This window comes from Gossypium hirsutum, chromosome A11 (genome assembly GCF_007990345.1).
Source record: "Gossypium hirsutum isolate 1008001.06 chromosome A11, Gossypium_hirsutum_v2.1, whole genome shotgun sequence".
In the NCBI taxonomy this organism is placed as follows: domain Eukaryota; kingdom Viridiplantae; phylum Streptophyta; class Magnoliopsida; order Malvales; family Malvaceae; genus Gossypium; species Gossypium hirsutum.
Genome location: NC_053434.1, coordinates 85,252,571 through 85,263,647, shown reverse-complemented (window position 1 = coordinate 85,263,647; position 11,077 = coordinate 85,252,571). Strand labels below are relative to the sequence as shown.

General features: G+C 35.9%; 3 protein-coding genes across 4 annotated transcripts; 2 read left to right on the top strand and 1 right to left on the bottom strand.

Annotated features, from left to right (window-relative positions):
- The first annotated feature begins 1,332 nt into the window (after positions 1–1,332).
- On the top strand, positions 1,333–5,709 carry LOC107891353 (RNA polymerase sigma factor sigA). 2 transcript variants are annotated; one of them, XM_016816121.2, is made up of 10 exons: positions 1,333–1,734; positions 2,493–3,324; positions 3,419–3,617; positions 3,721–3,813; positions 4,036–4,164; positions 4,330–4,383; positions 4,470–4,547; positions 4,648–4,710; positions 4,890–5,002; positions 5,374–5,709. In XM_016816121.2, exons 2-10 carry the CDS (start codon positions 2,636–2,638, stop codon positions 5,480–5,482), a joined length of 1,527 nt encoding a protein of 508 aa, XP_016671610.1. In that variant the 5' UTR covers positions 1,333–1,734; positions 2,493–2,635; the 3' UTR covers positions 5,483–5,709. The 2 variants fall into 2 exon arrangements, with proteins under 2 accessions (XP_016671610.1, XP_016671617.1); XM_016816128.2 differs by having other exon boundaries at positions 1,419–1,734; positions 2,490–3,324.
- Positions 5,710–6,055: 346 nt separating this feature from the next.
- On the top strand, positions 6,056–6,646 carry LOC107891366 (zinc finger A20 and AN1 domain-containing stress-associated protein 10). Its single transcript, XM_016816141.2, has 2 exons — positions 6,056–6,389; positions 6,510–6,646. Exons 1-2 carry the CDS (start codon positions 6,056–6,058, stop codon positions 6,644–6,646), a joined length of 471 nt encoding a protein of 156 aa, XP_016671630.2.
- Positions 6,647–6,740: 94 nt separating this feature from the next.
- Positions 6,741–10,244, bottom strand: LOC107891346 (septin and tuftelin-interacting protein 1 homolog 1). The gene is made up of 2 exons (XM_016816109.2): positions 10,021–10,244; positions 6,741–9,881 (listed from the first exon to the last, which is right to left on the bottom strand). The coding sequence occupies exon 2, from the start codon at positions 9,854–9,856 to the stop codon at positions 7,295–7,297; it is 2,562 nt and encodes an 853-aa protein (XP_016671598.1). The 5' UTR covers positions 9,857–9,881; positions 10,021–10,244; the 3' UTR covers positions 6,741–7,294.
- Between the last annotated feature and the right edge of the window lie 833 nt (positions 10,245–11,077).

The following is an 11,077-nucleotide window of genomic DNA, read 5'->3' as shown; positions in this document are numbered from 1 at the left end:
AATTATTTATCCACATGAAGTGTGGACATTTTCAAGGATCTCCATTAATTAACATTCACATAAGTGAGTTTTAAGTATAGTCGTTTCAAGAGTATCTGATTTTGAAAAGTGATTTTGGCTATGAAGCACAAGTCCTGATTAAAAGTTCTCAATAATAACCATGCATCTGATTGAGGAATAAGGAAATCACATCAAAAAATTGACTTCCAAACATTTGCATGTTGTGGTAACGAATGATGCCCATAGATTAATGGCAACAAAAACCTATGAATTGAGTTTACAACATAAACAAAGATCCTAGAGTTCTCCTAATATGTCATTTAAGATTTTTTTTTCATATATAGTTATAGATATGATTCTTTTTTTAAAAAAAATTGGGTTGGTAGGACTTGAAGCCCATGAGACTAATAGGTAGGTTATGTAAGGCTTTTAAGTAGGCAACAACAGCAACAAAAAAGCTCGTACCACATTCAAACAAAATTATATCCACAATCTAGGTGTAAATATGTATAACAAATATATTTACAAAAAAAAATTAATTTAAAGATTAAATAAAGTTTTACTTAAATTGGTAAAGACATTGAAAATTATTGTGTTTTTAGTTCAAATCTCATCAAGTGCATTATTTTAGTTTCATATGATTTGAAATGATAAAAATTTCCCTACAATAAATTTATTATTTTATATAAATATAAAGGTTTTAGTTATTTACTCAACTAAGTTGGGACCCGATTAAAGAATGACACAACTTACTAAACCCCTTAAATATAGTACTAGTAATCCTATCAACCTTATATTTAGAATTCATGTGTGCATTTATCAACCACATGTTTAAAACATAAATGTGCAGTTAAAAATAATATTTAATAAATAATAAAACATATGATTTGAATCTAATAATAACATATATGCATGTGAAAATATTTTTACAATAAAATTAAAGTATATAAAAAATTAAAATAAAGTTTTTTGTTAAAGGGTAAAGCTAAGATTTTGAAGATGTTAGCTACATATAATTTCTTCATAAATATTTTTTTATTATTTTTATTGGAAAAAAAAAAAGAAAAAATACTCTTGTAATAATATGACTTGTTTTATATATAGACAGTTTTTTTTTTAATTTTTTTAATCGATTTGATTAATTTTCAACGGATAATACTAAATAAAAGTTTTAAATATTAGTTGAGATAAAAATATAAAAGAAAAGAAAAAGGAAGTAACGTGAATGAGGCACACTGTTTGTTGGGGGATGACGTGGAAAGTGGGCCCATCATTCATCGATATTTGCTCATTGTTATTAGTTAGTTTGTTAGTGGTGCCCAAACCCAACCCGTCCTCAAATATATGAAACAGATTAAACCGAGAAAAAAAATCCCCAAAAAATAAAAACAGAGAAGCGAAATGGAAAGCTATGCACCACTCAAACATGGACCCAATATCTAGTGTAGCCAATGGAATCTATCTTCTCTATATCCTTTATGTCCATTTGGCACCCTTTCTTCTTCAATTTTATCATAAATTAAATCCCAACATAATCACTATATATATATTTATATTTACAAATTATTAAATCTAAAAAAGCTTCTAGTTTCTAAAACAAACTCCGGAGTACCGGTTCCAAGCTCTATCCTCTTCCTTTGCTAACTGTTCTACTTTACACTTTGGAACACACGTCTTTCTTTCTTCTTCTTGTTTCTTTCATTTCCTTCTTGTTGTAGCTGCTAGTTTTTTAAGGTAAGCTTTTGGTCATTGCCTTTTACAGACCTTGATCTTTCGATCAAGTTTGTTTTGATAAGATGTTCATGTTCATTTTCTCCCCTTCTCTTACATGGATATGGGTTGTTGTTTTTGTTCATAAACAAGTGAAAAATACATAATTTAGATGAAAGAGATAGAAAGTTGTTCCATTTACAGCTATAAGTTTGCTATGTGTTTGCATAAATGACTGAACTTTGTGATCATAATTCAATTTAATAATAATAATAAAACTTGGGTTCTGCTTAAAAATTAATTTTCTTTGTTGTGGGGACATCCAAGTTAGTGGATATTTCTTAAGATTAGGTCGTTTACAAGCTTCAAAATATAAGTTTTAGAGGAAGATTAAGCATAGAAGAATGAATTAGTTTTTGTGTTTCAAATTTCCAGATTCTTTGTTATTTATAAATAGTTTCAGATCTTGAAGTATCAGTCCTTTAATGCTTTAAAATACTTCAAATATCAAACCATTTGTTGTGTTCACATGGTTGTAGGATTCTCATACAATTAGGGTTTTTTTTCAAAAAGATTTTGGTCAAACCATCCTGAGCTACATCTTTCTGGGATTTACTTGAATTAGATAAAACCTTGTGTTACTGATTGGGAAAAACCAACCTTTTTCGTTCCTTTACTTGTTTCATTTATTTATCCATCTATTTTAGTTTAGTTTCTCATTTCCATATAGTTTATGTATATGAAATAAATAATCCTAGCTTCTTTTACCCTCTTTGTAGCAGTGATATACAGGAGATTTAGAGTACAAGAGGAGAATAATTTTGTTTAGCTTAGTCGCCTCCGGATATAATGGTTGAATTGTTTTAATTTTGACAAGCGTGCTAAATTGTGTGATGGTAATTGTATCAAAGTGAGAAGAATCTGTATGATGGCCACTGCTGCTGTGATTGGACTTAGCACCGGAAAGAGACTCTTGAGCTCTTCCTTTTCTTATTCGGAAACCGTAGATAAGCTGTCGTATGCTGGTGATTATGGATCTTCATATTATCAAACTCCTTCCACAAAGACTTTAATAGTTGCAAAAAGATCATCTAATTGTAGCCAAAATCTTCCATCATCCAATCGGCACACGCAGTCAATTAAAGCTTTTAAAGGGCATGTGGATACTGCATCCAGTATTTCAACAGTAGAGCCTTGGATCCATGGAGCCAATGACTTAGAACAAGAAAGCTATGATCTTGACTGCTCTGTAGAGGCTCTTCTTTTGCTTCAAAAGTCTATGCTTGAAAAGCAATGGACACTTTCTTTTGAGAGGACGATGTTCATTGAATCACCAAGTCGAAAAACTCACAGCAAGGTACCTGTTACATGTTCTGGGGTGTCTGCTCGGCAACGAAGATTCAATACTAAGAGGAAGATTCTGAGCCAAAATAAATCAATGATACAACCTAACGCTAAGCAGCTAAGATCATTGATCGGGCCAGAGCTGCTCCAAAATCGCTTGAAGGGTTATGTGAAGGGTGTAGTGAGTGAAGATTTGCTTAGCCATGCGGAAGTTGTGCGCTTGTCAAAGAAAATCAAAGCTGGACTTTCCTTGGAGGAGCACATATTAAGGTCATGATATATGATGTTGTATTAGATGAATCATTCCAATTCAAAACCACTAAATTCTTGAAACTTGTTTCTTACTGTTTTCCTGGAAATCTAGATTGAAGGAGAGACTGGGATGTGAGCCATCTGATGAACAGCTTGCAACTTCCTTGAAAGTTTCTCGTGCTGAGTTACGGTCAAGGTCAATCGAATGTTCTTTGGCAAGAGAAAAATTGGCAATGAGCAATGTTCGCTTGGTTATGTCGATAGCTCAAAGATATGATAACATGGGTGCTGAAATGTCTGATCTTATTCAGGTAATCTACTACATCAATTGCCTTTGACGCATGATAAATCAATCTGCTGACACTAGCTATATCAAACTATGAACTTTTATGAACTTGGTTGTTTTATGTGTAGGGCGGTTTGATTGGACTATTGCGTGGTATCGAAAAATTTGATTCTTCAAAGGGATATAAAATTTCAACTTATGTGTACTGGTGGATACGTCAGGTAATAGTCATCTAATTTTGTTGAGAAACATTGTGCACGTTATTACTCGCTCTGAACCAAATAAAAGTTTCTAAATTAATATTATCGTTGATGCAAGAGCATGGTGCCTGAGATTGTCAATTGAGATGTGCGATTATGATTGTACAACCTAATGCTTCTGTAGCTTTGTATTTATCTTCTTATGATTGTACAAAATCTAACATAGTTCATACTTCATCTCAGGGTGTTTCTAGAGCACTGGTTGAGAACTCAAGAACATTAAGATTGCCTACATATTTGCATGAAAGATTGGGATTAATCCGAAATGCAAAATATAGGCTGGAGGAGAAAGGAATAACACCGACTATTGATGTAAGTGGCTCCCATTACATTTAGCTTGATTTGAACTGCATCATTTTATTTCAAAATAAATAAATGTTTAATTTCTATGTCCAGTCTTTACTTTATGCAAGTAGCCAAGTATCTTATTCTCTCAACGAGCCATCATTTAAGTAATTGATTCTTTTATACTTTCAGAGGATTGCTGAGAGTCTGAACATGTCTCAGAAGAAAGTTAGGAATGCCACAGAGGTACGATTTTTTCGGAACTTACTTTCTAGGAACTATATATTGCAATTGCACTTTCCATGCTCATGCTATCTTTTCACTAAATGCAGGCAGTCAGTAAGGTCTTCTCCCTTGACAGGGATGCTTTCCCGTCTTTGAATGGTCTTCCTGGAGAGACTCACCATAGTGTAAGTTCATGTTTTATATGAACCAACTCTATAGAATTTCAATCCCCCTTTTCCTCTTTCCTGTTATCGACTACTAACAATTTTCCTTTCATCTTTTCAGTACATTGCAGATAACCATGTAGAAAACAATCCATGGCATGGAGTAGATGAGTGGGCACTCAAGGTATATATTTTAGATACAGCCAGAAGTGAGGCTCATAGTGCTTGCTATTTTAGATAAAGAGGGAAATCGGAGACTGATTTTATGATATAATAATATGTAAAATCTGCTACTGCTAAGCTTTACATTTTAACTGTTTCTTTGTCGTGCATCTGGATTTCGATGTTGCATTACATTTACAGGATGAAGTGAACAGACTAATCGATATAACTCTCGGAGAACGAGAAAGGGAGATTATACGGCTTTATCATGGTTTGGATAAGGAAAGTCTTACATGGGAGGACATCAGTAAACGGTGAGCATATGCATAGTTTTTTTATTTTTTATTTTATTTACCATCAACAACCGGTTAGAGTAAAAGATAATACATGATATTGAGTGCAAAGCTTTAGTTGTTTTATACTTAAGATCACCTTGATGTCTATGTCATTAACAAAGCAAATATCATAGATATTTATTCCTCATGTCACAGTGATTGATGTTGAAAATAATAATACAAAGAAGAAGAAAAAAAAAAGGACATGTTTGTTCATATATACAGATTTTCTTTTACATGTATGCGGACTTCGTTGGTATTCAACAGTCTCTTTCTGGTTTCATTTCTCATGCAAATTTCGTTCAATGTCGAACACCATTTGACCTTTTCTTCTTTTGTTGATTCTTCAGCATAGGTTTATCCAGGGAGAGAGTTAGGCAAGTCGGACTTGTGGCGCTGGAGAAACTAAAACACGCAGCGAGGAAGAAGAAAATGGAAGCCATGCTTGTCAAACATTGATTTTGTAACTCTTCAACATACACATGATAAAAAATGACTGTATATATATACAGAGGGAAAATTTGTATCTTCAAATTACTTTTCCTTGTCAAGAGTCACTATAGAAGCTCAGGGTAAGGGACCAAAAATCCTAAACTTGCTGTGACAAGAGTCCAAGTGTCCAACAAACTGATTAAGAATCTCTAAGTTGGAGCAAATTTTTTATGTATTATATTTCTGGACACAAATACCCGGTTTTGGATCTGTTTTTTTTTTTCTGTAGTTATGATAATAAAGAAAGTACTTTAAAAGCTTAATAGTCAACAAATAGGAAAAAGTTCGGCCAAAAAATTTCGATTACCAAAACTTCATAGTAATTCTGTTGTACAATAATCCACCGATAGCTTCACGGGGGTTTCTAGACTCGAAGCCTTCTAGACTCTCTCTCCCTCCCTCTTTTCAACACTCTTTTTAACATTTCAAAGATAGCAACTCCATTCAAGCAAACAAAAATAAGCTGAAAAAAGTTCGAAGTCCTCTCAGAATTTTCTAGCAGTAACCAAGATAAGATCAAGAAAGCAGAGAAGAAGAAAGATGGTGACTGCTACTCCTTTATGTGCAAACGGCTGTGGTTTCCATGGTTCGGTGGAGACCAAGGATTTATGCTCCAAGTGTTACAAATTAGAGCTCTCCAAATCGGCCAAAATGAATGATCCTACTAGTTCAGCTGCTGCACCAAGCCCTTCTGATTCGGTTGTTTCTGCAACCTTAATTTCTAGTCCTTCAAAAATCAACAGGTGTGAAAGCTGCAACAGGAAGCTTGGCTTGATGGGGTTTACATGTCGGTGGGGCAAAGTTTTCTGTCAGTTCCACCGCTACCCTTTGGAACATTCCTGCAACTACGATTTCAAGAAGGCCGGTCGTCGAGGTTTAGCTAAAGAAAACCCGGTTATAAGGGGAGACAAACTCAAATCCAGGATGTAACTCTATTATATCTTATTCGTATAATCGGTCTGCTTCATTTTACCTTATCTTGCTTTTATTGCAGCAAGTATTAAACTATTGATATTCTATTCACCGGATATCAAGTTTAGTGCTTACATGTCTGGTCTGTGGTTAGAAATTGATCAGATTAATTCTAAGATGACCATTCAAAGCAAGCCAATTCAACCTGCACAATATTAGCTTCAAGATGAACATGTCAAAGAACACAATGCCAATCCTTATGCATTAATTGCTGATAAAAATAAAAAAAATATGTTTATATGGATCTTTGACATTCAACAATCAAGAAGCTTTTTCATTGCCATCATCATGTCAAACCATCCCTACACATCAAAGTTGATTGAGAATAATGTCAGATTACAATCGGGCAAAACATTATTTACCAGATGAATGGTAATGCCTACATTGCTAATGGTCAAACCTGGTTCCTACGAATCTGGACATGCCAGATGGATCCCCAGTGGTTAATGCCCAGAAAAGCCAACATACAGGGTAGAGTAGAGGTCACCGATACATAATAAAAGGAGAGAACCTGGCAAGCCTCCTTCGAAATAGAGAAACCATGTTTACTGACAGTACTGCTGAATAACATATTTACAAGATCAGAAGACACCCATGTAACGCTCTGAATTGAGCATTTCCAAGAAATTCTCAATTCCTATAATTGAAAAATCAAGGGGGAACTAAACTCTTGTGTTCTCAAAACATTTCATGCATAATACATTTGACCTCTATAACCAGAGAAACCACCAACCTCCTTTCAAAGGACAGCTTAAAACTCAAAACAACTTCTCACTGCAGCATCTTTCCTAGTGAACTACCTAAAATTCAACGTCTCCTCGCAAGAGAATTATAGTGCATTTTCAACAAATCATCAAGTGAGACCAGGGACCAACCATTATCCTTTTGGGCAAAAATTTTCTGGTTAAGTGAATCAACTATTACACTTATGTTACCAAAGGCATATATCTGTTGACCATTATGCATCCTTCCAGGCTTGGGCTTGAATAGTAACTCATGCTGCTGTGCATAGGTCTCAACTACCTCCTTCAAACTCATCTCAGGAACACCATCCATCTGGGCTGCAGCTGGCTGTTGTGCATGTGCGGCTGCTCTCTGCTGAGCCTCAAACTGCCTCTGCTCACGCACCTTAAGATATGTAACATTCTCCCTCAAACCAGGCTGCACTACTGGTACATGGTCAGCAGCCTGAACCATCATCTCAAGACCACAGTTAAGTTGATTGCGGATGCTTTCATTAGCCAAAAGCTCCTGTGGCAGAAGTCCCTTCCAACCCATGTACCAATTTTTTATCTCCTCAAAGTCGGGTTTTGAACACAACCAATGATACAAAACCTGCAGCCACTTTACAAAGAAAAATTTCTCCATCAAATCAACCATGAGATGAATGGGAATTGCAGAGGCCCAAGACATAACCCAATAAAACTGATCAAGCTTCTGATCTGCAGGGTTTATTTGGAACTCCTGCAGAGCAATCTGCAACTTCGGGACTATATATTGGCGCATAAGTTGTTCCCAACTCACTGAATCAAAAACAGTCTTCCAAGGTGATAGTATAGCATAAGCAGATGGATCACTTGGGTGCCAAGCATCAAGAACATTACTCAACTTCATACGTATTGTTTGATACAAGCCCTCCAACTTTGGCCCCAACATTGGCAACCATGGATGAACCCAGACATGGATTGGAACAGTTTCCTTACGGGGATTCCATGAGTCAACTGCTCTTGACAATTTCAGCATTACCACAGTATCCAAAATGATCTGAAGAATAGGTGACGGAAGTAACTTTTCCCATGATTCCAAAAATCCAAGCATTGGTTCAGGGTTCCTAGGCTCCCATGTGTTTATGCCAGATATCCTCACAGCTGGTAAAACAACTTCCGAGATCAACTGACAATAAGGTGTTGCTGCATCCTCCCAAATGTCATAACTACCATCTATTTGCAATAAATCCTTCCATGCTGATATCACCTCCATCCTGTAAGATGGATTCAGAAGAGGATCCCAACCCTGAAACATTCTTATAAACAGAGGCAAAGCTAATGAACATGCAATGCAGGACAAGTTACACAATTTGTAATCATCAGCATAATTTTTCTGCAAATCCCTAAAACTATTTGCAAGGGACTCCAAGGTCAATTTCCCAGATGAGTTCTCTTCCTCAATCTGGCCAAGCACACTAACAATTTGCTCCATATTAGCCAAATGTTGCTTCTGATGTGAAGCCTCAATCTCCAACTTTTCCTTCTCCTTTTGCAAGCTCGATGCTGTCTCTTTTTCATTCCTTAAATCCCTATCAATCTTCTGAATATCAAGCTCTGCCAAGTCAACAATTAACTTCAAATTATGCTGCAACTCGGGCATTGGAACATCATTCTCTCTTGCCTTCTCTTCAGCATCTAAATTCTCCAAGTTGGTTAAAACTCTAACTTGTGGCCCCCTCATATCAATCACCTTCTGAACAATCTCAACACCCTCTTCTTGCTTCTTTGCTAACAACTCTTCCACTGTAATATACTCCTCCTTCTTCCTCCCCTTTGCATTCTTTGACCAAAGCCTCTCCTTTGCTTTCCCAACAGGCTGCTGACTCACACTTTTCTTCTCTTCCAACTGCTGCAGCCCTGGCAACTTAGCCTCCTTAAAATCATTAAACCCCATCCCCATATTCTTAGGCCTCATCTTCGCCTCAATAGGTGCAACAATTCCTTGCTCATTCTTCCCAAGACCACCTCCTTTATACCCCATTTTCTCAAGCAACTTCATCCCAATACCCTTAGTATGCTTCTCGAAAGACCCAACATCACCATTACCACCTCCAGCCTCCCTTCTGCCTCCTAAGCTTTTCTTCTCCATTTTCAACCTCTCCCTCTCTTTCTCTCTCCTTTGTGCCCCTTCCTTTATCTTCCTCCCAAAGGCAGTAGGCAAAAAACTACTATCACCATCCTCATCAGCAACAACATTGCCATCACTTTTGGGCAAGCTATCATTTCCACCAAACCCTAAACCTACGCCAGACCCCAATCCAGGCCTGCTATCATTCCCATTATCATCCGGAACACTATTATCGTTCTCTACCTTAGAATTATTATCAATTTCTTGGGTAGGCATTACAGTACCTGTAGAAACAAAGTTAACAGGCTTCGTCAAGTCGGCTTTCTTCCCGAATTCTTTCCTTCTCTTCCTTGATGAAGAAGAACCACCGTCTTCAGAGTCGGTATCAGATGCAAAAACACCATAAATAACATCATCTTTTGTCTGAGTCCGTTTTTCTTTGCGCTTTTTGTAGTAGAATTCGCCCTCTATCCATTGTGCGTCTTCAAAATCGTTCTCCATCCCAAACCTTTCCATCTCTTGATATTCATCCATTTTCTTCTCCGCTTTTTATCACAATCTGAAGCAAAAAGAGCAAACAATCAGAATTTACAAACGGAAAAAAGAAAAAGCACAAACTGGGAGATCAATAAAAGTTTGGGTAAGAAGACGAAATGTAAAGTAAGATTTATAGTAGCAAAAGACGAGAATCTAAATACCTGGAAATCTCGGCCAGAGGAAAATTTACAAAGAGGGTGGGACTCAGATTTATACGAATTTGAAAACCAGGGGAAATTAGAAATCAGAAGGAAGTGGGGGGAACGGAGTAAATTAGGGATTTAGGGTTTAGGTTGCACTTAACGAGCTGGGTAAGGATCGGGAATAAGATTTTTGACAGACACCTAAAATGGTTTGATTTTATACTTGGGCTAACCTTCTATTTCTCCAAAGGGTTGGCCCAATTATTTGATTAAATATATGAAGTAAGTAGTGCAATTTATGTTTAAATAACCAGCTTATGTTTCCGGCTTTAATTGCAATTCACACAATTTTATACCTCTATTACAACGTCTATTAGAATTGCTTTGCGTAATTCATTATACTATTGAAATGATACTAAGAAGAAATTTAGGCCTTACTTAGTAAGAAACCAGAAGATTTGTGCTCATTTACACTCTGTTTAAATGTAAACTCAATTTGATTTTCATGTTGGATCTTTGTGATGTGAATTTTTAGATCACATCAAGTCATATTGAATGTGTTTTTTTTTTCCTTTACTAAGAGAATGAGTGGATGTATTCAAATCAGGTTTGTTAATTTTTTCTTTTCTTAGGTACTAAAACAGCCGGAGCAACATTTCTTAGCTTAATTGCAATCAATCATAACCCATTTGGATTATGGTTAATCAAGTTCTTTTGTTGTTCAATAAGGCTCTATAACCATGAAATTTGATGCAATGGATATGTGTGCTAATATTAGTTCTAGCATATATTCTTTACGAGGTAGCAAATGTGAATTTATATATACTTATGTTTGCTATTATGTTAGTTAAAATGGGTGAGACTATTTAAATTATATCCTGTTGGTTTCTCAGTCCATTATTTAACATTTTAAGTTACATTATGGGTGTTAGGGCTCAACATGAAGTTGTGATTATCTCCATACTCATTAGAGGCACTAAAACCTAAAAATTACTCGGCTTCTTGCTTGATCTCTTTGCCAAAACAGATGTGGGTAACACTGGTAATCTTCTTTCACCGGTAACACTACATCTAA